This window comes from Paralichthys olivaceus, chromosome 13 (assembly GCF_024713975.1).
Source record: "Paralichthys olivaceus isolate ysfri-2021 chromosome 13, ASM2471397v2, whole genome shotgun sequence".
NCBI lineage: Eukaryota > Metazoa > Chordata > Actinopteri > Pleuronectiformes > Paralichthyidae > Paralichthys > Paralichthys olivaceus.
The window spans coordinates 1,919,244-1,941,851 of record NC_091105.1 but is presented as its reverse complement, the minus strand read 5'-3'; the positions used below and the strand labels follow the sequence as shown (position 1 = coordinate 1,941,851).

Below are 22,608 nucleotides of genomic sequence, written 5' to 3'. Positions count from 1 at the left end.
CTTTTGACACCACGTGTGCCCGATCGTAACCTGAGGTCTTCAGCGCAGGCCTGAGGACCAGAGGGGACCACATCCCCTCTGTGGAACAGTCTTCCTGAGAAACTCCTTATCCTCTTTTAAATCTCTCGAGGAAACCAGGTGCACTCTCTCCTGATTCTGATCTTACCGTCTGTTTTAATAGTTTTATGATTGTTTTCTTTTAATCCTGCGTTTTGTGTGATCTTCAAATTGACGACAGATTACTTCGAATTGAATTGTTTCTTATTCTTTATTTTTTTATCAGCTTCCTCTTGTTTGACTTTAATTTCCCCATGTTTTTATTTATTTGTATTTAATTTGTATTTAATCAGGCAGTCACATTGAGATCAAGATGTATTTTTATGAGACCTGACAACAAGAAACATTCACAATCAGCAACAAACAAGTACACACAAGTACACACAAGTACACACAATCAACAACACGTTAAGGTAAGTAGTTCCTGGATCTTGTGTTTTGAAAAGGGCAAAATAAATAAAGTGTATAATAGTTATTACTAGAGTATTTTTTATAATAATAATTATTGTTATTATATTTCTAATTAATTTACTTACAGAGTTTTAGAGCGAATTTAATGTTTTAGTGCAGAACTGATCCACACTCCAATCCACAAGGTGGCGGTAATGCGCCCATAAAAAAAAAATCTCCATTAAACAAACAGAAGGAGAACTGTAGCTACACTGCCATGCTAACAGCTAACAGAAGAAGATGCTACTTGGCTAAACTCTTTTAGGTCCTTGTTTTTAAAAACACATCCATGTGGTTGTTTAACAGCAGTAAACTACTAGTGACGTTAACTCAGTGCCGGGGACTATCTCTCTCCCAGTTGGTCTTTGCTGCATTTCCGGGTAAGTTAGCTTGCTAGTTAGCTAGCTGGCTAGTTAGCCGGTGTTATTGTCTCCAGGATGGAAGCGTCCACCGTCACAGTCACAGTCCAGAGTCTGAGGCAGTTCATCGGCGAGAGATTAGCCGCCGTCGCCGCCGAAATACTCGGAGTTTGTGAAACGACCATCGCGAAGTACGAGGATGAAATCTACCGTCAGCGCAGATTGTTTGACGTCATCTGCAAACCGACGTTGAAGCTCCACAGAACAGGTGAGTGGATTAAAAACTCCACGCGTGTGTTCCCGCACACAAGGTGTTGGTCTGAACACGTGTTGTGTCTCCTCCAGAGCTCCCACGGCAGCAGGGCTGCAGCGAGGAGAGCAGCCTCCGAGAGGAGCCAGAGCCTCCGCAGATTAAAGAGGAGCAGGAGGAGTCCTGCAGCAGTCAGGGAGGAGAGCAGCTTGTCCTGAAGCTGGAGGACGATCAGGAGAACTTGCAGCTTGTCCTGAAGCTGGAGGACGATCAGGAGAACTTGCAGCTTGTCTTGAAGCTGGAGGACGATCAGGAGAACCTGCAGCCAGTTACTAACAAGGAGAGTGATCGGGAAAGCCTCTCGTTGAATCCTACTTCTGAGGAAAGTCCCCACAGGGAACCAGAACCCAGTGACTCCTGTCTCGTCTCTCAGGACTCTCCTGCAGCTCAGAGCCAGGATCTCAGTCAAGGCACACATGCAAGGCTAAGATCAACCTCACGTGAACAGCCGGCGTCAGATGAGACACGTCGCATCCTCAGAAAGCGGATAAAACGCGACATCCAAAACTGCAACTCCCCCACGTCAAACATTTCCTCGAATAACTGCAAGGTTGAAAAAGTTTTTAAGTGTGGCACTTGTGGCAAAGCCTTTAAATGGAAGTGCCGGTTAATAAAACACGCGAGGGTCCACACCGACGAGAAGCCGTTTTCATGCAAAACATGTGGGAAAGGTTTCAAATTTCGGGGAAGCGTGAAGATCCACATGAGAGCGCACACAGGAGAGAAACCTTTCTCCTGCGACACGTGCGAGAAGAGTTTCGCGTTAAGCAGTAGCCTGAAGATCCACATAAGAACGCACACAGGCGAGAAACCGTTTTGTTGCAAAATATGTGGGAGAACTTTCACATTTAGCGGCAGCTGGCGGACGCACGTTAAAACGCACACAAACGAGAGACCGTTTTCCTGCAAAACGTGCGGGAAAAGTTTCACATCCACGGGAGGTTTGCAGTATCACGTGAGAACGCACTCAGTTGAGAAGTCGGATCCTTGTGCGATTTGTGGAAAAACATTAAGCAGCAGGTCGCAGCTGAAGTTGCATTTGAGAATCCACACAGGAGAGAAACCATACTCTTGCAAAACGTGCGGGAAAGATTTCAGATTCTCCAGTTTGTACAGAAACCACATGAGAACGCATTCGGACGAGAAGCCGTTCGTTTGCAACATCTGTGGGAAAAGATTTGCTCAGTTGTCTTCGTTAAAACTGCATCAAAATAGCCATCCTGATAAAAAAGCTGCGTTCCTGCAGAACATGCGGGGAAATCTTCAGAACCGGAAGTGAAGCGGAAGCCCACACTCGACACACCCACCCTCACCGGGAGCTCGTCCCCGTAGTACCGCTCAGTCAACGTTCTCTCATGGTTCTCAAGGTGAAAGCAGTTTGAGGCGACAGAGAAACATAGACTTGTTTTTAATAGAAAATTCCAAAAGTGAGGAGCGACGTACTTGTAGCTCATGTAGGAAACGTCTTTCTCGGATCATGTACTTGAAGTACTTTTGGATATTAATACACGAGAGAGAGACTAGCAACAGAATTAGTGATTTTTTTTAATTTATTTATTTTTTACTATTTGTACACCGTACGTCAGTGCTTCTGTAGTTTATTAAAGTTTCTTGAATCTTGATTATTGTTGATTTTTCTTGTGTCTCACACCCACTGAGTGTTTCATCCGCATTTGTTTGATAGTCAACATGATTATGCAAAATCCAGAACATGAAAGCTGGTGGCAGGATGCAGATCGGGCGATTCTGAGACATTTTGGGGACTTTCCTTATAAAAATGCCCTCGATGAGAATCTCAGATCGTATCGGAGATATTCGCTCTACTGAGTCATATTCCACTTCACATTTTTATATGCAAGTAAGATTTTATAATCAGGGTTTCAAAGTGCAGCTGTCCTTGTTTATCGTGATATAGATGTAACTTCATGTTTTAAGTCAAAGTAAAGACATGAGCTTATTGATTAAGGTAAATCAGCAAATTAACTCAAATTAAATGGGAAAAAAGCAGCATTCTCACAACGTCCCTCAGTGGAAATAGTCTGATTAGAATAAACATGCGGCCTGAAGTGCTTGGGGAAGTCATTCTTTAGTATCCTGTTATTGAAAGGACGTTTTCTGCACTGCATCGTGCCAAGTACAGCAAAGCTACAGGAATCTGTCTTAAAGTGACAAACATGCACGAGATAGAAAAACAGATGCTGACACAAGATGACTGATGGAACACAGCGGAATCAAAACAGTAGAAAGTGACTGTAGTTCATGTTCCTACTAAATAAATAAACAGTCTGTCCAAATACAGGAAGGAGCTCTACTCTGTGTGAAGCCAAACTATCTATACTGCCCTCTAGTGGAGGAATGCACTAATCGCTCCTCACTGAAATCCTCCGAGGTGCGACAGGAATGAAGCTTTAGGATGAATGAAGGGCTTTATGATGTATTTTTAATTTACTGGTTTCATCTTGAACAGAACACAATTCACTCTAAAGACCTGAGGATGCAGGAGTTTGAAAATATTTCAAATTTAAATTACATTTTAATCTGCAGGTTTGAATAAAATTCAGAAATTGTAAGACTCCTTTAGAAAAATAAAAAAATATTGTATTCTTGTTAATTTATTTGTTTGTACCGTAAATAAAAAGGAAGCGTGTTCTGACTGATTGAACTTTGAAGGTGCACCAGCAGTGAAAGATGTCAAGTGAGAACAGTAGATTCAAGGTGCACTGGTTTCAGGGGGGAAGTCGTTCATGGTAGATTAGTAACATGAAGAGACCTGATGACTCAGTGACATTTGGACAGAACGTAGTCCACCAGTAGAAATACCACATGCTTTATTTCCCCTTTAGAGTTGTGGTAAAGAGAGGAACAAGAAGAACAGGGAGGAGGTTTACACTCACAACAAGAAAAGAATCAGCGTTATCTGGTTTATGAGACAACACTTCCCAGAAGAGACCTTTCCCAAAATTCAACTTTATTTTTAACTTGTTCTCTTGCACAATCTTCTAGTCGCGACCTTTTAAGAGGCTCGCCTGGACCATGTTGGGTCTAGGTAACATTTTTAACACCATTTTATATTCTGTGTGCTTTTAAAAAAAAAATAAAAAATGTTGGTTTCATATTTCTGCTTTCTTTTTGTTGATTGGTTTCAATCAGGCTGCAAACATAAGGATTTAATCCGTTTCCATCCCTGTGCAACGTTACCTTTACCTACATCCTCTATGTGGGATCACTTCCTCCATCTGATTCCAGAATGAGCCAGAAACACGTCGGTCAGGAGATCTCGGCTTCGTGTGAGGCCCTGATTTGTAAGTATTCAAATGTTTTAACACATATAAATAAATTGAAAATACACAGTGAGTCATACAATCTCTGTCAGATCACTGTGTGATGAAATTCAAAAACTGCAAGTACAAGTATTTATATTCCTGCAGGAAACTTTTTGATTTATCTTGTGTTGGACTCACTTGAGTTTGTGTTTTTTTTTTTGGGATTTGTGTCTCAGTTATTTGTACTTTACATGTGTTACTTCCTGTTTTATTTTGTACTTGCATGTGTTTTTCACGCTGCTTCACTTCCTGTCTCTCGCTCTGCCGCTGATGAGTTTAACCTGGTCTTCATCATGTGGAGTCTTCATCACCGCTCAGTGATGAAGGGACAGAATGGTTTCACCTCATCTGAAGGTTCAGTCACTGGTAAACCTTCTCTGAGATTCAAATCTTTTTTAAAGCTCCAAACTTTCAAACATTTATTTATATTTATGATGAAACTTTAAACAATTTTAGTGTCAAAACTTCGGAATCGTTCCGGGAGAAATCGAACGCAGTTTGTAAAGATGGACGACGACACTTCACAACACTTCGCGCCACTGTGCAGAAATGAAACCAAAGTGAACCGGACACGGGGGCCGCCATCTTGCTCTGTTGTTGTCGTTTGGACGAGTCATTGGACAACGTCAGTCTCTGGACATTTCACCCTGTTTTTAATGCTTGTTTTTATATTTTATTTTGTAAAGATGCCTCCGTGTGTTCGATCCCAGGGAGACTGCGGAGGCCGCTGGTTTGGTTGCACCGTCAACGAATGTGAAAACATTTAGTCACGATGTGAAACCCGTGGACTTCATCAGTCACTGACCTCGTTGAGAACGGAGTGATTCCTGCAAACGCAGCGTTGCAAAGCTCTCGTGTGTTCAGCTGATGTTGTGACTCCTCAGACGTGTTGTGTCTTTCCATCACACTTGAGACGGGACTTTCACTTTTGGTTTGTTTCTGGGTAAAGATAAGAACACATGTTTATTACACATGTCAAATTCCACTGAATGTGGAAACTGAATGAGAACATGGTGGTGGGGTTCCCCAGGAGTACTTCTTGGATATATTCAGCCTCTGTTACCGTTACAGATGATTAGGTCTCTGTATGTATGTGTGTGCATTTTGTGTGTGTGGTTGGCAACAGTATTTACTTTGAAGTTTAAGTAGTAATACTGGTAGTAGAAGTGATATTCTCTCAGGGGGCTTGGATTTTACCCCAAACTTCTCCCTCTGAAACATAATGTGAAAGGGAAACACCCCTGATAACCCCCCCCCACTGCACTGAAAAGTGAATTTAATGTTCGTCTGTAGTTGAGAAGTCAATTTCATATTTTAGTTTTAAAGAAGAAGATACAATTCCTCATAATAAACAAACATGCAAACATTTCTCCTCCTCCTTAACGTTAATGTGACTCTTCATGTCACATTATTTTATAACAAAGAACAGAATAAACAGTTTGTGCAGAAGTTTCGACACCTGACTGAGTCAATATTTAGCCTGGAGATGGAAACAATGCAAAGTCAGTGCAGAAGCTGAGGTGAACCTGGTTCTGTAGCAGGACGCTGATTTCTCACGGTCTCATGACCTCAGTCTGCTGTGGATGTGAAGTAGCCGAGACGAGTGCGATGACAATAAATGACCCTCGGATCTGTTGATCAACATTTTCACATGTATCTGGAAGCGGAATCATTTTCTGTTGGATGTGCAGGTTTTATAAAGAGGCTGTTGATCGGGCTGCAGCTACTTCCCTCGCCCGATGAGTCGCTTCTCCCCTGAAACACTTCCCTCAGTCCCTGCAGATGAACCAGCTGCTGAGTCCGTCTTCGTCCAGAGGACATGTGGAGGACGTGGCGGGCTCTGTCTCATGAACAAAGGTAGATGAACACATCGTCTGTGAGCCGTTTGCTTTAATATCACTTTTATCTCGTGCACGACAACTTTGCACCAGAGAGGCGTCTTCTTGTTCTCTTTCATTTTAATGGAATTTCATTTATCACATTTATTTACACATCTGAGATTCTTTTACAGTCGAATCTGTTCAATTTACAGTTTTTATATTTTATTTATTAATTGCATCACCTTGCATTTAATCTCATAATTGTTTTCACTTTGATGTCTTATTTCTGGTTTTGCTCATTTCTCTCTTTTGGGATTTTATTGTTTTATTTTGAAGCAACATTTGCTTTAGCATTTCTTTATTTTGTCTTTACTTCAACTTTCAAATGTATGAGACGTACGGCCGTGCTTCCTCAGTTCCTGTTATTATTGTTGTGCTCTGTGTGTGGAGGAGGTGGGTGGCGAAGCTTTATTGTTTTTCACTTTGTGTTTTTTTATGAAAGGTGATATTTAAGATTAACTCTGGTAGATTTAACACGATGAGCAGGAGGCCCAGGGGAAATCTGCACTAAGTGTGAAATTGAAATGTTAAATCGAAGGGTAATTAATGAATTTTCACTGAACTGATCGCTGTTAAACTTGACTTCAGTCTCTAACATGAACCTCAGCTACTTTACAAAAGACCCTGTCAGCCCCTTCCAGGTTTCAAACCAGTGAATTAATCAAAAACACATTTAAACAAATATATATATATATATATATATATATATGTTTATTTATATCACAGTGTTCCAGTTATTGTCTGTAAATCCACATGGTGACATTTCTCCTCTCTGCCTCACTGCAGCACCCAGGGACCAACTCCAGCTCTGATCACACTGCCTTGCTCAAAAGCATCTGAGCAGCAACAATAACATGCCTCAGTTCAATATCACTGCAAACCGCAACTTCTGCAGTAAACACAAAGTTAGATTTACATCTCTGTGGACACCCCCCCCCCCCCCCCCCCCCCCCGACTGTCAGAACTGAACTTTCTTATCGCTGTTGTCTTGGAATGTATTTGAGCTGTTGCACAGGATTGTATTAAACGTTGCAGTGGCCACTGAAAGTCAAGTGTTGAACTCATTCTTTTGTCATGCAGCTTAAACCGGGTTGAAGTGCTCCAGGTGCAAACTCTTTATGTCTCTGTGGCCTTTAGCTTTGACTAACATCAGTACTGTGACATTAAACACACACATTCACACACCTACACAAGGATTTGCATCTGCCCAGCACCGCCTCCTGGAGTATAAAGTAAAAACATCATTGTGCTCTAATATAGTTTATGCATCACATGGGTTTGAACTCTTATGGTTCAGCTCCTGGGGCCTAATGTGAACATCTATCTCTTAACACTCAGAGTTAATCACATTTGGAGTTGATGTAATTATTAAGCCTGAGCTCCGAGGGGCTGCACAGGCACCGTATGACTCATTCAGCTTCAAACAAATACGCTCTCTGCTGGAACTTTCTGAAAACCCCGAAATGAGCTGTGTGAAAGTGTGATAAGGGTCTTTTGAAAGGTCTCATAAAACACAATGGATCAGGTTTTGAGTAAATGTTAAAAAAAAAAAAAATCTCTGAGCAAACAGGAGCTTTGTTTTATGTTTGACACGTGGAGGTTGTTTAAGTTCCATATCTCTACTTTCTTTTCTGTCATTTCCTCAACAAAAGGTTAAATTATTTTTTTTTTTTAACTTGAAACTAACTGAATTATTTTTAATTTGACTTTGATTTCCTGTTGATGTTCAGTGTTACATATTCATAGCAGAAGCTTGGATGTGGTGGAAAGGTAGGACCATACAGCTCAAAGGGTCTAAACCACATCCTTACTCACACTGCAGGCGATGACGCCTTCGCTGTGACACAGGCTGAACCCTGTTCCGCTAAACGCTCTCACACAGACACCAGCAGTGACTCAGACAGCCGGCTCACTGGCACAATTTCAACTTAGATCAATAGGAACAGGTAAGACTGTTGCTTTTTTTAAAAATGTGTTAAAATGAGAGAGAACAGAAAAAGTTAGTTTGGGCACTTTTAGAAATGGATTACCTCGTGAGTGTGACTGGTTAAAGTTGTTGCTTGTTAATGACTGTGTTTCAAACCTTTGTGTATTTGATAAATCTTTCTTTTGACTTTGTTTTTTTAACCACTGATCATTTTATAACAGATATTTCCATGTCCAGTTTCAGCTGCTGTGTTTCCTCTCGTTGGAGAAGCTGAAAACTGTGGGTCGTCCCCATGGCTCTTAAAACTGTTTTCTTACTGTTACTGTGGGACGTCACTTTGTTGATCCCCTGTGGTGAGTTGACTTATCCAATTCTATCATTTCATTTTAATTCCTAATCCAGTTTAAGACTAACTTTAAATTCAAGTTTCACCCAAAAAAAAAAGAGTTTCTCAACCTCAGATATATTTGGAGTTTCTCTTGGTGACCGAGAAATTAACAAGCGTATGAATGTTCACACTTCATTTCATTTTTGCTTCAGTCACGTCTTTGTACAATGTCACCTGCTCGACCGACTACCAGACGGAAGTGAATTGCTCCTGTTCAGGAATAACCACGTATCCCATCAAAGTGAACGTCAGCTGCAGGTACAACATCTCCATCTTCTCTGTTGATGTTTATTTCTGTATGTGGCTTCATCATCGTACCTGGAGCTCAGAGGGCATCGGAAAAACACTGCAAGATGCTGAGCTGATGTTTGACCTCCACAGTGAAGCTGAATTTAATATTAATACCCTTCACTCGTGTGATAATGTAAAAGTGATCTCATGTGAATTATCAATGGTTTAAGTCGAAGCGTCAGATTTTGCATTTTGCATTTTTCAGCTTCTTTATGTGTCAGCGCCTGCGATTTTCATAAATGACTCCTCGGATTCCTTGAATTTGTTGTGATGAGCAAGATTACAGAAAAACAACTGAAGGGGTTTGACCGAAATGGAGTGGAAGGGTGTGGTCTATGGTTCAGGGAAGAACCCGTTAAATCTAATTAAATGTCATCGTGTGACATTCTACTCACTTAAAGGTTCAGTGTGTAGAATTTAGTGATATCGAGTGTTGCAGCTGAACACCCCTCACCCCCCTCACCCCCCTCTCCTTCCAAATATGAAGAAGAACCTGTGGTAAACTTTAATTGTCAGAAGGTGTTTAGTTTGTTCAGTCTGGACTAATGTAAAAAACACGGCGGCTTCCGTAGAGAGGGTCCGCTCCATGTAAATATAAAGTATTTAAATATTAAGGGCCTTTTCTGGGGTAAAGAAAACTATAATTCACATAATTTAGATTAAACGAACGAGTGAGAACATCATGAGGATTATTCTACATTAAATTTCTGCCGTTAGTTCCCTCTCAGCTAAATCTTACACACTGGACCTTTAAACAATCCCTTTATTTCTCCAGCAATATGTAAAATGTTCCGCTTCCTTCCTCCTCAAAAGGATTTGTAGTTTTTCTCTCTCCTCATTAATGTTGTTATATAAATCTGGTGGTAATCTGAATCCAGGGAATCACACAGAGTCATGGACGAAGGTATTAAATCATTTGGGAGATGAATCAGTAATGAATGCAGCTGCCTTGCACGGCTCCCGCTCTGAAATGTTCCTTGCTGCGGACATGTCCCCCCTGCTGGACCACCACGGATTATAACGCACAGTGTTTCTGGTGCAGGGACGAAGAAGTGGCTGAAGGCAGCTGTGAAATCCACTGGCCTCGGTCCTGGTGCGTGATGAACCTGATGAACCTCCATGAAGTTGCATTCGTCGGGGTCATGTGCACCACGAATGCCAGGCACCAGGCTGATAATGAGATAATGGCGGAGACCGTGTCATCCAGCTGGGATTTGAGCATCTCGGGTAAGTTCGATTTAAAAACCTGACGTGGTTTTTCATATCTCACCAACTGAACAGATAAGAAGTCAACACAGGCATTTCAAAATGTCACAAACAACAGTGGCATTTACAGTGCGTCACTTCTGACGTGTTTAGTGCTGACACATGAGTTCAGTCACATCGAGTGTTGAAGTGTCATGTTGCAGCTTAACACCCCTCACCCTCCTCCATGTAAATATAAAGTATTGAAATATAAAGTATTTAAATATAAAGTATTTAAATATAAAGGGTCTTTTCTGGGGTGAAGAAAACTACAGTTCATACAATTTAGATTAAATGAACGAAAACATCATGAGGATTATTCCACATTAAATTTCTGCCAATAGTTCCCTCTCACCTAAATCTCACACACTGGACGTTTAAGAGGATTTCTAATGTTATTTCTTTTTTTACACATTTAGATACTGAAATAAAATAATACCAGAGCAAATAGATCAAATCAGACCAAATGGTAGAAAAGCAAATTCCTCCACCGAGGCCCCACATCAGTTTTAAATTCACGAGATCCACAATGTTTTACCAAATAGCCTGATTTTTCTTTTTCCCATCAACAACCACCAGAATTTACTCTCTTGAGAAATCACTGGATTCTGCCCCCTGACCCAGATCGGCACCAGAAGCCTGGTAGATTCATGGTAGTTAGAAAGAATACCAGTCATTTGTTCTGTGTTCTAACGAGTTCTCATAGAGATAAGAGCAAGTTGCAAACACCCACCAGTTGGCTTTAGCCACATTCAGACAAAAGCTAAAAATATCGTCTCTTAATGGCGTACGTGCGTTTCCTTTTAACAGTGAAACCTAAGACTCCTTCCAACGTTCGAGTGACATACACTGACGGACTCTACAACGTCTCCTGGGTCAACCACAACCCAGAAGACAGCCTCCAGTACAGGGTGCGCATAAGAGAGACCAAAGATGTGTCAAAGGTTTGAAAACACAAACAGAAAGTGATAAAGATGCTGTTGCAGTTTGTTATGAGTAAAGTTTCTCCACTGACGACTCCCATGCAAACTTCCCTGACAGCCTCCGGTTCATCCCCTTCTCATCACGGAGTCCCAGTACATCCTGCTGCACCACAGCAAACTCCAGCCGGGTGTCAACTACACTGTGGACGTTCAGGCCAAAATGGCTCCTGGCCATCTTTATCAGGGTCCGTGGAGCGAGTGGAGCGCTGCAGTGGCGTGGAGAATGGCAGGAGGAGCTTCAGTGGGAGTTGAAGGTAAAAGAACAAAACCAACTTGGAAGCAGTCGCATCGTCAACTTTGTCACGATAAATCTTTTCATGATTTGTCTGTTTTCTTTCCACACATGTGCAGGGATTTATGGATATTGTTGGTTCTTCCTCCTCCCCATCTTTCTTGTCTTCTGCATCCTTTTGTGGTATTTCCAAAAACAGTGAGTATTGTTCACACCGGAGTTGCTTTGTTTTTCTTCAGCGTGTGTTGGATTTGGGCTCCGAACCTCGGCCCCTTCAGAACTTTACAGGAGACATATTTCACCTTTTTCTTTCCTCTAGTGTGTTCAATAAGTTTTTTATGTTTTCTGAACATTAGAGCATGAAAACCTTTTTAAAACATTCACGCATGAGCTCAAAAACTTCTTTTCTTTGTATATTCAAACTGGTGCTCCTTGATTGAGCTCATCCCGACTACTCCTACGATTCCTACAACTACCTCTTGGAGAAACCTGCAGAAACTCTTACATCCAGAAACCAACCATTAATTATCATAGACATAAAACATGTACATTGTGTTTAGCGTTTAATTTCCTTTTAAACTTGCACACAACTGAATCTAAATCAATTTTACATGCAATCTCTGCTGTGTGAAAGCAGGTTCAGACTCATGTTCCCCCGGCACTTTGTTTTCCTGTAAATGGAGAGCATGCGTCGACACATTCTTGGCATCGCCTCCCACAAGTAGAGAAACCACTGCAGCATTGTGTGTGCACGTTGCACTGAAATGGCTAAAAGACATAGGAAGTCTTGCAGAGCAGAGTCAGAGTACTGAGAACACCATCACGTTACAAGAAGTCACATATCATGAGATGCTATCTTGAGTGAGCCACATTTAATGGGTTACATCACTAAAGGATTCTTATTTAAAAACAACGTTAGCATATGCAATGTGCTCATTTTGTGGTGATGTTGTGCATTTTACTGCATTGAGGTGTTTTACTATATTGTTTTACCACCAGGAGCAAAGTACAGTCTGGCAATAAACCTGTAAAAAGGGAAATTTCCCACCATGTTGGTGCTGTTATAGATTGATTTCATGTGTAAAACTGAATTATCCTGAATCCATGAAGAATTATATTATACAGAGCCACTGAAGATAACTGTCGGCAACCTTAAATGTCACCTGCTGTTTTAAAAAACACTAGATGATGACTACATGAATATCTCCACAATACTCTAGATTCACTACTTGTTTGCTGACAGCAAAATAATGTCTGACCGTTGACTTACGTCTGTGGTCCCTGCAGATTTACTCAGATTAACCACAGTTGTATAACATAACTATGACAATGTTGACTCCAGTCATGCTCCAAACACACAGAGTCTGATACAAGTTCATATTTTCACTGTAAACTCCCATGAAATGTCAGAAACAGGAGAAAAGGGTCAAAGTTGATTGAAATTAGAGTAAATGTTGTTTATTATTCTATATTGAGTCATCACATGTTACACGTTCACTCATTTTCAGTCAAAGCTGTGACTGGGCCGCGTGTCTTCAGCTTCACTGCATAGCAACTCACATTAATGTCATTTTTCAGTATCAGAATTACTGGTGATGATTCATAAAGCTGCGGCCTTTGGTCGCCACCTATATGAAAACTGCCTCAGCACCTTTGAGTTTTTTTAAAAGTAATTTCTCTGTTTCTTTTCTTCCTCTGAAATCGTTTGGTATTGTTTCAGGTTTTGGCCGAAGAGACTCCAGATGGTGACGTTCATCCCAAGAGCAAACGTGTTTTTCGAACCTCTGTACCACGACCATGGAGGAAACTTCAAGGTAATGTTCTGTATTTATACTTTAGTGTTGACGACCTCTCACGTGCTTTACATTAGCTTTACCATCCACCCATTCAGACACATTCATACACTTCACCGGCTCTTTCTCTGTTGTGCATCGCTCCTACACCGTCGACACAGTCGTCAGGGGAAACTTGGGGTTCGGTATCTTCGCCCTCAGCAATGCGGAATGGGGCAGATGGGGATCAAACTGGCGGTCCTCTATGGTTAGAGGACGACACGCTCTACCTCCTGAGCCATAGCCAAGAAAGCAAAATAAACTCAGCGGAGTGTAATTTCCAAAATGAACCAACAGGTGTTGCCAAAGACGGGACTTTTCAGCACATCTGGCCTGAGTTGGCAGGGATTCCCCCTTCACGCACATGTGGGCCCCTGATGATGAGTGTGACTCATGTGCAGGGGCTTCAAGAGGTTTCTCATCTCTGTGACACGCTGCGGTTTGATATTTTTACTCGCCAGTGGAAAATTCCCCTGCTATAATTGTTTTCACGTCTTTCATGTGGCTTCGTGTCAGTCTTAAAATAATCTTCGTTGGATATGAGCACTAATTATAATGATGATTTTTTTTTTTTTTTTTTTCCACCATTGTTTCATTTCCCCTGATGTAAAATCTTCCCTCGGTTTTACACCCAAACAGACGAGTACTGAAAAAACACTTGAATGTCAGAATGGTGGGCACCGCTAAAGGTCTGCGTTAGAACAAGATTCTTAAAATAGTTTAACTCTGCCCCCAAAAGATAAACGACCACAGTGACCACCCAGAAACAGGTATGGCATTTTAAGCAGCTGAAACTACATCAAGTTCTCAGGGTCGAAGAGTCACAGGAGAAAAATACTTTCCCCAACTTGTTTATCAGCCAGATTAAAGTGTTTACTGTATAATTCCATTATTAAGAGCTGTCTATGAATCCTACTTATCTTAAAGTTGTGATCTGGATATTTATCTTGGGATTAAGCTGAATAGAAATAGCATTAAATACATCTAGTTTTATCTTAAATGGTAATTTAATTATAATTGTTTTTATACGTTTTAAACACCCCCTGCTATATACTGGTATTGTTTACAGTTATTGAGGTATTCTTTCAAAAATACTGGCAGTATTGCATTTCAGTACGGCTCAGTACAAGTAAACCTCGAGTGTGGGATTTATGTGCAGTTACAAAGAATTTCCAGCAGAGTGTGCTACTACGGCAGATAACCTGGAGAAGGTTGAGGCTGTGAAAGGGGAAGAAGTAGAGAGATGATAAAGTACAGAAGAGACCTGTTGCACAAAGTTATCTGTCAGACGCAAACATAGAATTCATCTATAAAAGCAGTGTAAAGAAAAACATGTGGGAAACGAGAGAGAGCAGCGTGAAATGAAAATGATATCAGAAAGTTTTAAAAGTGCTTCTGGCCGTATAATGACTCGTGAAAGAAAAGCAATCGTCCCTCTGTTTGTTTTATACGTGAACAATATAAAACACGGAGGTGAAGTCATGAAGGACCTGCTGCAAACCAGTTTAGTTTATGGATTTGATCCCGAAGCTGCGCGGCTTCTTTCGCAGTTTCACCAACACTTTTTATAAACTGATGAGAGACCGAGATTTAGTCCCCGATGTTTAAATACATTCAAACGCTGGACGAGGCTATTAAAGTACTTTATTTCCCTCCAGTCTTTTCATCGCAATGAGTAGTTCATACTCACCTTCTTATGCATCTTCTACATGATTAGTGCAATCCTGTTTGCAAAACTATCTAATCAGGTGTTTTGTTTGTGTTGAACATCGTATCTTCAGGATCATTTCGATAAACCCAACCAGACGAAATGTTTGGGCTGTTATCATCTTTCTCTCGTGGGGCTTGTGTTTCCTCAGCGGATCGGAGGCGACTCGGTGACGCTGACAGTTTTTTTCCGTCAGGATGTGGTGACGTGAGCATCGAGAGTGTGGTTCACGCTTATCTGGTCTTCACCTTTCTGCATGTAGGCCAAGCATGGCTGCAGAAGATTCACGCTTAATAAGCAGCTGTGACGCCGTGTGTGTTTGTGGGGAGAGATGTTCCTTAAGAGTTCACCGTTACATACATACTTAGATTTTCCTGCAGTATGTGCAAAAGGAGGTTTTTACTAAGAACGTGTTCTGAGGTGTGTAATAATGAGGAATAATGGATTCTAACCTTGAATGTGTTATTTCCCTTATTGTAATAACATGTATTGTAACTGCTACTAAAAGTGTTTAGATCCTTTTTAAAATCTTCAAGTAGTAAAAAACCACAATTTCCTGCTTGAGGAGCTGGAAGGTGCTGGTGGGTGGGGGAACATTTGGCCACCAAGCATTACTTCCTGCCCCCGCTTTCCACCCCTGGACGAGCAGTAGACGAGCCGCAGAGACGTTGGATAAATCTATTCAGAGTCTCCAATTAATTGAACATCAGTCTCTCTTCATATTCCTGTAAACATTCCCGGGCCAGTGGTTCTATGGATGTAGACTCTGGGTTAATGTCTTTCATTTGCTGTGTTGCAGGAGTGGGTGAAGCCTTTATTCAGCGAGTGTGATTACCTGAGGATCGACTCTCACCTTCAACTGATGAACGAGAAGCAGCACGACGTCCCTCAACGGAGCGAGGAGAAGAAAAGCTTCAGAGAGGACGATGAGACGAGTAATGGCGGTCGCTTCCTCCACGTGCTGCGGCCTCAGAGCAACCTGCTGCTGCACTTCCCGGGCGACGGCAGCTCGCAGGGCACCGGCCACTCAGCCGGACACGTCTCCATCCACACGGTAACCCTGTCCGGAGAGGAGTATGAGGAGGACGTCATGTCGCAGAGCTCCGCAAACACCCTCAGGAGCTACCACGATGGAGAAAGCTTTGGTTCGTTCCAAGAGGTCGACAGAGAGCATGCTGGGTACGACTTAGAGGAACCTCAGCTGGACAGACAAAGAGAGATGTTGCAAGAGCATGAAAACAAAATATCCAACGAGTTATCAGAAGTGGGGAATATAAACTTTCAGCCGCTCGCTGAGTTCAATGAGCCGGAGAGGATTTCACTTGACTCCTTCGCCTTAAACGAGGAGGACGGCTACCCTTGTGTGGACTTGGACACCATTGACAGCGGTTTTGCGGAGTGCAGCAGCCCGGGGGCGTCGGACTCAGACACAGCAGAGCAGATGGACTCCAATTTATTCCAGGAGCAAAAATACTCAAATTCAAACTACGTGAAGCAGTGGATGATATGTAACACTATTCAAGAGGACGCCAGCAACTCAGACAATGAACTACGTGAATCACAGTGATATTATTATTGTTATTACTTTAATAATAATAGCGTTTATTCAGGACGGCTCGTCGCAAACAACAAAGACACTTTTCATTTTTACAGACGGAGTTCTGTGGGACGTGCATTTAAAACACGGACATTGTTGTTGGTGTTCGTTAGTTCATCGTGACATGTTGAACTGTGCACTTTGTATAATGTGTATATAGTCAGCGTCTCTTGTTTTAGAATCGTTTAAAAATGCTTTGAAAACAGTCTGTCCCTAAATTTCTCTTAATCAAATGCAACAGTGCATTAACAGGTCATAACCAAGCAATGAGCGTCTGTAATCTTTTGCGTTTGACCCTCCAGACTTCTTACTCATGCAACACAGGATCAAAGCTCTGCATCTTTGATTTGTGCAGAATGTTTTTGTCTCTTCAAACTCTCGTGCTTCGACTTGCACAGTGCATGTGTGCTGCCTTATCAAGATGTCTGATAACGTTCTTTATGAATGTCCTTTATCTGTCATCACCGTAACCTTCCGAGCTTCTACGTGCAGTGTAGCTCCCCTCTTAACGTGAGATAGTGATTATTGCTCTGGTATATTTTTATCATTTCTCCTCTTTCATTAAATTTCAATTCGTGTAGTACATGCACAACTATGAAGGGGCAACTGCAGGAGGTCACCACTGAACTGGGAAAAGACGAAAATGCAGATCTTTAAAAAGACATAGCTATTTTTGCCTTTTCTCAGAGAATAATTCATGGTCTTGATGATTTGAGGAATAGTTAAGGAACTGATGTAAGAGTGATATCTGGTGCAGCTTCATTGAATTGAAGAGAACTATTGGGCCTCTGCAGTGGTATGAGATGTACTTTTCATTCTGATGTGTTGCATTGTTGCTTTGTTTGTTAGCAGGACAATGCTTGAACGAACTTCCACTAAATTTGGTGCAAGGGTGAGACCTGGACTTGGTGCAGATGTGGATGAAATTTTCAATCATCACATTTTGTCTGTTTTCTCTGTAAATACTAAGTTGGATTTTAATGTTGTTGTTGGTGATGTTGTTTTGGGGGATGTTTGCTTCTCCCCCGTGCTCTGTTTGCTCAGTCTGTGCCTGCAGATGTCAAAATAAAGGAAAGAATGATGATTAGTGAAGCTGATACAAATTCTTCCAGAGCGGAAAAACCAGCAACATGGGAGATTTTGGATTTTACACCACACTCATCAAAACACCATCCTTTGGAAGAGTGACCTCTCTGGAGGAGAAGCTGAAACTTATTTAAAAAAACAGAATATTAAAATATAAAAAAAAATATTTTAATATTTACAGTAACTAAAATAAATTAATAATTTACCTTAACAAAAAAAAAAAACCTGAGAGAGATCCAGAAATGAGACAAAAAATGACAACGCAGAGGTTTCACTTCCTGAGATGTATCTGATAATAAATCAAACCTTCATCTCACTCACTGCGTGAGCCACCACTAGCAGCAGGGCAGCCCCTCAGGTAACAGCACATTTCCATTCTCTACCATCATGACAGCTTTCCTTCTCTTTTTCTAAAAGATAAACTTAACATGTTGTTAAATTGTTGTGTATTATTTGACATTAATTCTTGCTACCGGAATAATAGATGCGTTGAATTACCGTAGCAGCGGATACACATTTAATTCAAGACGAATGCTGACTGAAGAGATGTTTGACTCTTGTCCGACAGAGTGATACTCGTCTCCATAGAAACATGAAGTGTCCGCAGCTCCTGTTCGTGTGTTGGTGCTCCAGCATCCTGGCTGTGAGCAGCTGCATCACAGGTAAGGCTCAGCTCTCTGGACACTGAGAGGATTCAACAAGGCAGCTCACAACAGATTTCAACTTCTCCCCATCTTAGTGTGCAGGGCTGATGTCACATAGTTCCAACGTACACTCATCAGCCACAGAGCGGGGGGGTTGAAATGTCAAGTTTTTATTTATTATTATTATTATTCATTGTTGAGTAATACTTTTATGACCTCTACAGTCAGAACTTAACATTTACTCAAAAGAAGAATAAGACTCACTGTGCTTGAGTTCTTACATTTTATGAAACTTTATTCTTCTGCATTTATAATAAACATGGTAATATTAACTAAACTACATTTATCTGATGACTGGAGCTGCTTCTGATCATTTCACAGCCAGATGTATCTGTCGTGACCCTGCAGAGAGGGCCCGACCCCCTCCAGACCAAACTACCCAATGAAATACTGTAAAATGTTCTTTATGCCCTGATTAATGAGCAGCATCCAAATCTACATGATATTTTCTCCCTCACTTGTAGTTGATGAATATTCATGTGTGTCTGCCTACTGGGACAAAGTCGAATGTGAGTTGAACATCACTGGTGATCCTGTGGCACAGTCCCACACCAACTACAGCCTGAGGTTCACCGGGTAACTGCACGTCTTCCACATTTGACCAGTAAATGTAAATGTTGAATTCTCAATGTTTGTGTTTGTGCATCACAAAGTAAGTAAAGTTTGTGGTGTATTTTGTTATTTTAGCGATCGTGAGATGTACACTTGTCCACTCATCCTGAAGAAACACACTTACGGTTGTGTCTGCAAAGTCTACGAGGGAACCATTTTCAAAAGTTATACTCAGTACAACGTGCAGCTGTGTAATGGCTCCGGCTGCCATTCACTCATCAAGGAATTTTATCCATCAGAGAACAGTGAGTATGATTTTATTGTACTTCACTGACTGTATGTGACTGAAGTGTGTGTGTGTGTGTGTGTTTGCACGTGTGTGTGTTGATGTTTGTATTCTTTTCAATGCATGGATGTAGTTGTGTGTATCTGATATCTGGGGACTGTGACTGACACACACATGTAGAAAGCATTTTCCTGCCTGTTAATGTAAAATGTTCTGGCTGCAACTACTGTTTTTGCAGTATTTATTTACATGCTTATATTTTTCTAAGCATGTTTCAAGTATAATTTAGGAGAAATACTCAACAACACACATGAGGCAGTAGCTTTGTACTGAACGTGGTGGACAGACTTTTGATCAATGTTTGTATTCAGTTCAGCTGACACCCCCGAAGGAAGTTGAAGTCCAACAAGCACCAAACGTTTTCAACGTCACGTGGAGAAGTGGGTATGAAGACCATAAGTATTTGGTCAATGACCTCAAATACGAACTCCTTCTCCAGAAATCTCCCAACAGTAAGAGCCAGGTGAGATCCACTGTCCACAAACAGACAAACTGTGACACCGTGTTTCGCCGCAGATAAAAAAATCTGACTGACGACGATTCTGATTGTTTCCTCAGAAACATCACCCGCAGGGGACCCTCCAATCGATTTCACGGTCACAACTTGATGCAGATGCTACATACTGCACTCGAGTGAGGTCAAAGCCTTCTAATGAGGGTTACAAAGCAATTTGGAGTGAATGGAGTCCACAGATATGCTGGAAAAATGAAGTGCAAAAAGGTAAAACTATACTTTTTCATTAGTGCAGAGTCTTCATGGCACTCACTATGAATGATGAAATATCAGAGGTCTGCTTCCTCTCAATTATACATAAATTGAGATCTAGAGTTGCTATTGTATCTGTGTGAAAGACATGAGTCAGTCTAAAAACCCAGTCTTTTCAAAATACTGCTTTTGTGGAATTACCGTGAAAACCCTCAAATGTCAGCCACCTAATAGCCAAACCTCTGACTCACTGAAGCTGAATTATTTACTGACTCTCTCTCAGAACAAGAAAACATAATAATGACTTTGACCAGATCTCTGGTCCCGGTGTGTGTGATTGTGGGAGTTCTGCTGCTTGTGTTCCACATCCCTGCTGCACGGTAATTTATGGGCACTTTTTCAAAATATCAACTTTATCACGTTCAGTGTTTTCTGATCTGGATAATAATTGTACAATTTGCTTTGATTGACAGAACGAAGATAAAAACTCTGTCGCACACGCCATCGCCAGCTCCTTTCTTTCAACCTCTGTTCCAACAACATGAAGGAAACCTCCAGGTGAGGCGGCAGAGCAAAAACAAAAATATTCTAAATATCCCAGATCTGTCCCTTTGTCCACATTTGAGCCAAATTTTAGTTTGTGTTTTTTGCATCATCCAGCTGTCAAACAAACAGACGGCTGTGTGAATGGTGTGTGATTGCAAATCGCTGCGTGTAGAAGCGTCACATGTGCATGAATGGGTTATGAATCTTGCACGATGCGAATATTCTACAAATACACATTTTGCGCTGTACAAACTAACAATACTGACACGCTGATGCTGAGTGGGTGTGATGTGCAACCAGGCTGATGAGAGAAATGCAAGTGTTCTGTCGTGCAACATATTTTGATTTCAATGTTATTAACACTAACATCAAGCTACTGCTGACGACCCGCCTGGTCCATGAGTAAAGACACTCAACCCTGCAGGTGTTAGTTGTTACTGTGTGTGTTCTGTGTAACATGTGAGAAGAAGTGATGCAGCTGTTTCCAGCCTTATGGTTATTTCTGTCCATATATTTGCAGGAATGGCTCTCACCTCAGGGTAAATTTGCACTAACGTACAAAACTGAAGAGATCTTGATAACCGATGCTGTGACTGTTGAACCGAAACCCAAAACCAAGGACCCAGAGGAGAACCAGAACGTCTGCAACACTGCAGTAACACAACTGACATTCCCTCAATGTCAAACCTCCTACGTCGGCTTACCTGGGATGCACATGGCGCCCCAGTTAACCCCAATAACCACGATCTGTCCTGCAGGGGACACACCTTACACTCGGCTGCCCGGCTCTGTCTGGGGTTTCAGCATCAGGGAAGAACAAGTAATGTTGTCTCCGCCTCAGCACGTCTTCAAGAGCAGCTGCTCTGACTCTGGTTGCAGCTTCGAGGACCTGACCCAAAGCCCAGAGTGCAGTTTACCAAACAGTCCCGTTGAGGCCAGTTCGCCGCCACGTTACTGTAAAGATTACTGCATCCTCAACAAAACAGCAGAGGGTGTGGTTCCTGTTCTAGTGTCCAAATGAAAGAAGACCACGTCTTTCGTTTGTGGTCATATAGAAACGATCCTGTTCACTGGTGGCACAGATCAGTGGCTGGTTATTTCAGGAGCGGGTCAAAATCCGGCCTTTATGCATGTGGCCAAACAATGTTGTATTTGCCTTGTTTGTATTTTTGGTCCGTTTCTACTTTTTGGCTGGGCACTCTCTCCACAATGAAGCTGATGACCTCTGACATCATGTCCAGGGGCCGAGGGTTTAAAGAGCGAGGGTGAAAGTGGGCAAAACCGGGGACAACCCACAAAAGTGTGGCATCGACCCCGGTGCTCGGCGTCGACTCGTTAGACATGGATCGTATCTTCTGTGGGTGCCCGCCGGGTCCCATTTGCTCTGACAAAGACCTGAAGGAGACAAACTACTGGTGCGATAAGATATGAGGACTTGTTTAGATTGAGAAAAATACTCGTAGATAATTGCTGGGTCGTCCTCCACCTTCCAATTATTGGAAGGTTGATGAAAGAGTGTTTTTTCTTTAGGGAGGCCAAAAGGCACTGCTACTGAAATAAAGGGGATGAATCAAATGCTTCTGAATTTGCTGTACAGTATTTCCTTAAGGGGATCAATAAAGAATATGAGAATGTTTCTCTGTTACTTTCTTATTCAATAATAGTTTACCATCGATGCGGAGCCAAACTCTTGCCTAGAATGAACTAGATATATTCTGTGTACATTCATTTGTCATGCTCTTTGTATTCTTTGGGTCAGAATAGAACATTTAATTGATGCAGTGGTTAACACTGTCACTGGTTCTGGTTTCCAACTTGGGTTCAGGTCTTTTTCATGCACTTGTTTACAGTCCATGAGTTTGCATGTTCTCCCTGTGTCTTCTTGGGTTTTCTTTAGATTCTCCAGCTTCCTCCCACAGTTTAAACGCATGCAGCTTAGGTCTGGAATAAGGCTAACCTCAACCTGCATGACAGTTAATGCACACACTCCACTTAGAAAACCACTTATATTTCATTCTTGGCTGGCTGCAGAAGAGCCTGAGACTTATTTTACACCTCTGCAGATAAAACCACGGGTGTAAAATCC

The 22,608-nt window shown here is 41.7% G+C and overlaps 3 protein-coding genes across 5 annotated transcripts; all 3 read left to right on the top strand.

Annotated features, from left to right (window-relative positions):
• The first annotated feature begins 255 nt into the window (after positions 1-255).
• LOC109642153 (zinc finger protein 684-like) lies at positions 256-2,798 on the top strand. The gene is made up of 2 exons (XM_020106822.2): positions 256-1,134; positions 1,212-2,798. The coding sequence occupies exons 1-2, from the start codon at positions 945-947 to the stop codon at positions 2,453-2,455; spliced, it is 1,434 nt and encodes a 477-aa protein (XP_019962381.2). The 5' UTR covers positions 256-944; the 3' UTR covers positions 2,456-2,798.
• Positions 2,799-6,221: 3,423 nt separating this feature from the next.
• il21r.1 (interleukin 21 receptor, tandem duplicate 1) lies at positions 6,222-17,666 on the top strand. 3 transcript variants are annotated; one of them, XM_069537450.1, is made up of 10 exons: positions 6,222-6,356; positions 8,202-8,325; positions 8,544-8,659; positions 8,847-8,952; positions 10,028-10,212; positions 11,041-11,174; positions 11,272-11,467; positions 11,565-11,643; positions 13,166-13,259; positions 15,785-17,666. In XM_069537450.1, exons 3-10 carry the CDS (start codon positions 8,599-8,601, stop codon positions 16,550-16,552), a joined length of 1,623 nt encoding a protein of 540 aa, XP_069393551.1. In that variant the 5' UTR covers positions 6,222-6,356; positions 8,202-8,325; positions 8,544-8,598; the 3' UTR covers positions 16,553-17,666. The 3 variants fall into 3 exon arrangements, with proteins under 3 accessions (XP_069393551.1, XP_069393552.1, XP_019962385.2); XM_069537451.1 differs by lacking the exon at positions 8,202-8,325 and having other exon boundaries at positions 6,280-6,356; XM_020106826.2 differs by lacking the exon at positions 6,222-6,356 and having other exon boundaries at positions 7,753-8,325.
• A 315-nt stretch (positions 17,667-17,981) lies between these two features.
• On the top strand, positions 17,982-22,158 carry LOC138413530 (cytokine receptor-like factor 2). The gene is made up of 9 exons (XM_069537452.1): positions 17,982-18,026; positions 18,237-18,330; positions 18,837-18,948; positions 19,060-19,229; positions 19,582-19,733; positions 19,829-19,991; positions 20,260-20,356; positions 20,450-20,534; positions 21,043-22,158. The coding sequence occupies exons 2-9, from the start codon at positions 18,261-18,263 to the stop codon at positions 21,541-21,543; spliced, it is 1,350 nt and encodes a 449-aa protein (XP_069393553.1). The 5' UTR covers positions 17,982-18,026; positions 18,237-18,260; the 3' UTR covers positions 21,544-22,158.
• The last annotated feature ends 450 nt before the right edge of the window (positions 22,159-22,608 follow it).